Below are 5,000 nucleotides of genomic sequence, written 5' to 3' on the forward strand. Positions count from 1 at the left end.
TCTATAAGTATTCTGTCAGTACGGCCAGTCCTCTTTTCCTCTACGCAGACCCCTCGGATGTCCAGTGGGTGTCTGAATGACCCAACCTTTAGCTTCCGTCGTCAGAATTGTGGCATTCTTTGTCCACATTCACCTCTTCAGTATAAGAGCCTTCCGCTTGCAATATTTTGATGATGGTAACTGGGGTGAAACGCTGTTAACGTCGTCTCTTTCGCCATTCGTATGGAGAGAGTTAAACCGATGATATAGAACATGTATAGACATCGCTTCCTGGGAAACTGATGCCCTTGACTGCTCTCGCTGGAGGATGCCGTGCTCTAGTGGCATAAAGACGTTTGAAAACAAGAGAACGCTGGCCCATTAAGGAGAAGCGTGAGCGAAGGAAGCAGGGCTCAACTTCTGGAGACGTTTTCCCTTGCAACACCTGTGGGAAGTGCTGCGCATCCAGAATCGGTCTCTTCTCCCATATGAGGACACACACCGACAGATAAGCCTGCCTGCCTACTCATCCGTCGGTCCGACGGGAGACTCCATATGTAGAAAGGGGGAAGGTACTTCTTCTTCTTCTTCTTCTGCGTTCACTCGTATGCACACGAGTGGGCTTTTACGTGTATGACCGTTTTTACCCCGCCATGTAGGCAGCCATACTCCGTTTTCGGGGGTGGGGACGGTACAAAAGAATTTAAATTATTGCTGAATTAAAGAGTACGAAGACAAAAGGATAAAAAAAAAATATCTAAGCACAGGCGCAGGGTCGTGTTGACGGCCATTCACAAAAAAGGGTTCTCTATGCCAAAGTGTGTGTATGTTGAATGTAACATCTTAAATCAAAGTATTGTTGAACTGCAGTGTGTGTGTGTGTGTGTGTGTGTGTGTGTGGAGGGGATGTGAGTTTCTCTGTGTGTGTGTGTGGGGGGGGGGGGGGGTGCGTGTGCTGCGGGGACGTGAGTCTCTGTGTGTGTGTGTGTGTGTGTGTGTGGAGGGGATGTGAGTTTCTGTGTGTGTGGGGGGGGGGGGGGTGCGCGTGCTGCGGGGACGTGAGTCTGTGTGTGTGTGTGTGTGTGTGTGTGTGTGTATGTGTGTGTGGGTGGGTGTGTGTGTGTGCGGCGGAGAGGTGAGTCTGTGTGCGTGTGTGTGTGTGTGCGTCTGTATGTTTATGTGCGTGCGTGTGTGTGCGTGTGTGTGTGTGTGTGTGTCTATGTGTTTGTGTCTGTGTGTTTGTGTGTCTATGTTTGTGTGTGTGCGTGCGTGCGAGTATGAGTATGTGGAATGTAGTGACATCTTAAATCAAAGTATTGTTGAATTGCATTGTTATTATAATCTTTTTTTTATGTCTTATGTCTACTTTTAGTTTGCTATTCCATGCCTATTTTTTATTCATATCCTTTAACTGATTTTGTGTTGCACATGTATAGCTGTGATGATGTATGTATGATTTACTCTAAGTTACCTTTTCAAGGTTTCTGTTGTTGTTGTTATCTACTGTGATTATTTATTGTATGCATGGGTTGCCATCTAAACATTTTATGTCTTTTATGTATTCATGTTGAATGACTCTGAGTGTTGTTTAAGTGTTTTACACCACAGATGAATTTCTCTTGTTGAGATAATAAAGTATTCTGTATTCTGTGTTCTACTGTTTTATTTTGATAGCATACCACAAGCCAAAAAAAAAAGCAATAAAGTAAAAGCAAGTTCGATATGACTTTACCCAGTTAATAAAAGAAGAACAACCCCCAGTTCACACACACACACACACACACACACATGCCTATTCGTGAGCGCTCACCCATATCAACACACACGCATGTACGCACTTACACACATATACGCAGGCACGCACCCCGATGCACGCACACACACGCACTCTCTCTCCTATATATACAGATATGTATAAACATATACAGATATGTATAAACCTACCATGGCACAATGTATTTCATGGGCAGGTTTTGATTATGCGATTATGCAGTCACCATATATGCAATGGCACATAATGCTTCTAGGGCCGTTTTTTTTTTTTTTCACCCTATTTCAGTTTTCCATAACGCAGTCACCATCGTTTATAACAATTATCAGGACGTGAGTGTGTGGGGGGGCTGGGGGGGGGGGGGGGGGACGAGGGGGGGTGGGGTGTGTGCCTAACACTCAGCCTATTTCACAGACTGACGTAAGTTTACATCTGGGCCAACAGCAAAGTGAGAGCTGTATTATCAATGGTTTCTCCAGTCAATTGGAAATCATTTTAGTCTTTTTTGTGAAGGACTATGACTCTCAAACTAGGAGGGCATAATTGCACTGGCTCTTAGTGCTGCAGCTTTGTGGGCTAGTTGGCCTTTTTGCGGAACCATCCCCAACGCCGACTGTCCTAAAACCCTCTTGGCCGAGAGAGTGGGGATGTAACTTGGGGCAAGACACTCTCCACTATAATCAAATTCAAGCCCAGATAGTCGGGACAGCAGTTACCTTCTCTGCTGTTCTGATGGTTATAGTATATATATCAGATGAAGCGTTATGTTTTTAAAAATGAAATGTGTGTGTGTGTGTGTGTGTGTGTGTGTGTCTGTGTGTGTGTGTGTGTCTGTGTGTGTCTGTCTGTCTGTCTGAACGAGGGTCCTTTCAAGACTGGAATCTCAAACCTGTGTTGTTCATGAACAGAAAGTCCAGCTTGCGTTTCCAGGAATAACATTCCTAACCTGTATGTTGATGAGCGATAGTACTTTCGTGAATATAATCTCATACATGTGGATTTAGGAACAAATGTCCTTCAATGAATGGAACATCCAGCTTGTGTCGTCATGAATGAAATCTCGAACATTTGTTAACCGAATTTTTGCCAGGAACAACCCTTTTTGTTGCCGTGGGTTCTTTTACGTGCGTTAAGTGCATGCTAGCACACGGGACCTCGGTTTATCGTCTCATCCGAATGACTATACGTCCAGACCAGTAATCAAGGTCTAGTCTAGTGGAGATGGGGCGGGGGGGAGGGGGGGGGGAGAAAATATCGTCGGCTGAACCGTGATTCGAACCAGTGCGCTCAGATTCTCTCGCTTCCTAGGCGGACGCGTTACCTCTAGGTCATCACTCCATATATCAATCATTATCATATATACATATATATATATATATAAGAGTTTTTACACTAACACAAGAGTCCAGTCAATCACTACCAGGCAGGTCTATTAGGAAATCGCGTCTCTCGAGTCGTCCTCTCCACCACCCCGTCGTGAAAGAGAAACAGGTTCGTGTCCGTGTTACGTAGGAACGCTGCCACCTTCCCCAGCCCGCTCTCCGAGATGACCAGCACGTGGCACGTGCTCAGCACGAGCTGCTCCACGATGACGCGCGCCATGCCCGCGCACACGTCACTTCCGCTCGAGCGGTCCACGTGGGTGAAGGGCCCTGATAAGCTTACCGAAAGCGTGGGGAAAAGTCTGTGCGCGTGCTCCACCATAAAGGCTTTGTCCGAGGTGAACAGGAAGCGGTACTGGGACGTGGAGGGGGAGGATTGGTTGGAGGAATGGTGGTAGGAGGAGGCGGAGGAAGAGGAGGAGGAGGAGGAGGAGGAGGAGGAGGCATTATAGGGAGTCAGAAAAGCTGCCAGCCCCGCGAAGTCTTTGACTGTGTTGAAGGATTCGGTGTCACCGGTGCCTCCGGCTCGCATCTGGTTGAATAACACACACACACACACACACACACACAACAGAACAGTTATAAAACTTACACAGACACATGTACGCACGCATGCACGCACGCACATGCACGCACACACGTACGCACGCACACAAGACACAACACACACACAACAGAACAGTTATAAACATACAGACACATGTACGCACGCATGCACGCACGCACATGCACGCACACACGTACGCACGTACACACGCACGCAACACACACGCACACACACACACAACAGAACAGTTATAAAACTTACACAGACACTTGTACGAACGCATGCACGCACGCACATGCACGCAACACACACGCACACATACACAACAAAACAGTTATAAACATACAGAAACATGTACGCACGCATGCACGCACACACACACACACACACGCACGCATGTACACACACAATCCCCTGTAATCCCCTGTTTGTAAGACAGAATCTCTTTGCCTGTCCGCCACTTTCTTTGTCAGTGTGTGTGTGTGTGCGTGTGTGTGTGTCATTGTTCAGTCAGTGCGTTTGTCAGTCTGTACGTATGCAAGCCGTTGTTTTTTTAGTGGTTTTTACTTTGTGTGTGTGTGTGTGTGTTTTTTTGGTTTTTTTTACCTGCGCACAGATCAGCTTGGTGTGAGGAGCGATAGAGAGCCAGAAGGTATCCCACATGTTCTGAAGGCCAGGCATAAAGGTGAATAACTGCGTCAGCACCAGGTGGTAGATCTCTGGGATTGTCTTCTCCTGAAGCCAGCGTAGTCTCTTTGCTGATCTGTTAGGTTTGGGGGATGGAAGGGGCAGCGTAATGAATGAGTGAAGGCGATTGTGTGTGTGTGTGTGTGAGAGAGAGAGAGAGAGGGGGGGGATGTGGGGAGGGAAAGAGACAGAGAGACCGAAGGGAGAGAGAGAGGGAGAGAGAGAGAGAGGGGGGGGAGAGAGAGGGGGAGGGGAAGAAACAGACAGAGGGGAGAGAGAGAGGGGGGTGGAGAGAGGGGGGGAGGGGAGGGAAAGAGACAGAGAGACAGAGGGGAGAGAGAGAGGGAGAGAGAGGGGGGAAGAGAGAGAAAGGGAGAGAGAGAGAGGTGGGGGGAGAGAGAGGGGGAGGGGAAGAGACAGAGAGACAGAGGGGACAGAGAGAGGGAGAGAGAGGGGAGAGAGAGAGAGGGGGAGAGAGAGGGGGGGAAGGGGAGGGACAGAGACAGACCGAAGGGAGAGAGAGGGAGAGAGAGGGGGGAGAGAGGGGGGAAGGGGAGCGAAAGAGACAGAGAGACAGAGGGGAGAGAGAGAGGGAGAGAGAGAGGGGGGAGAGAGAGGGGGAAGGGGAGGGAAA

General features: G+C 48.4%; 1 protein-coding gene across 3 annotated transcripts in view; it reads right to left on the reverse strand.

Annotated features, from left to right (window-relative positions):
* Window positions 1-2,103: 2,103 nt before the first annotated feature.
* The window catches only part of LOC143277034 (uncharacterized), an 18,673-nt gene continuing 15,776 nt past the window's right edge, over window positions 2,104-5,000 (reverse strand). For all 3 annotated transcript variants that reach the window (XM_076581759.1, XM_076581761.1, XM_076581760.1), the window contains exons 5-6: window positions 4,286-4,442; window positions 2,104-3,664 (exon numbers count right to left, since the gene is read on the reverse strand). In XM_076581759.1, coding sequence (XP_076437874.1) covers window positions 3,167-3,664; window positions 4,286-4,442 — 655 coding nt within the window. In that variant the 3' untranslated portion in view covers window positions 2,104-3,166. The remainder of the gene's footprint in view (window positions 3,665-4,285; window positions 4,443-5,000) is intronic.

This window comes from Babylonia areolata, chromosome 33 (assembly GCF_041734735.1).
Source record: "Babylonia areolata isolate BAREFJ2019XMU chromosome 33, ASM4173473v1, whole genome shotgun sequence".
Taxonomy (NCBI): domain Eukaryota; kingdom Metazoa; phylum Mollusca; class Gastropoda; order Neogastropoda; family Buccinidae; genus Babylonia; species Babylonia areolata.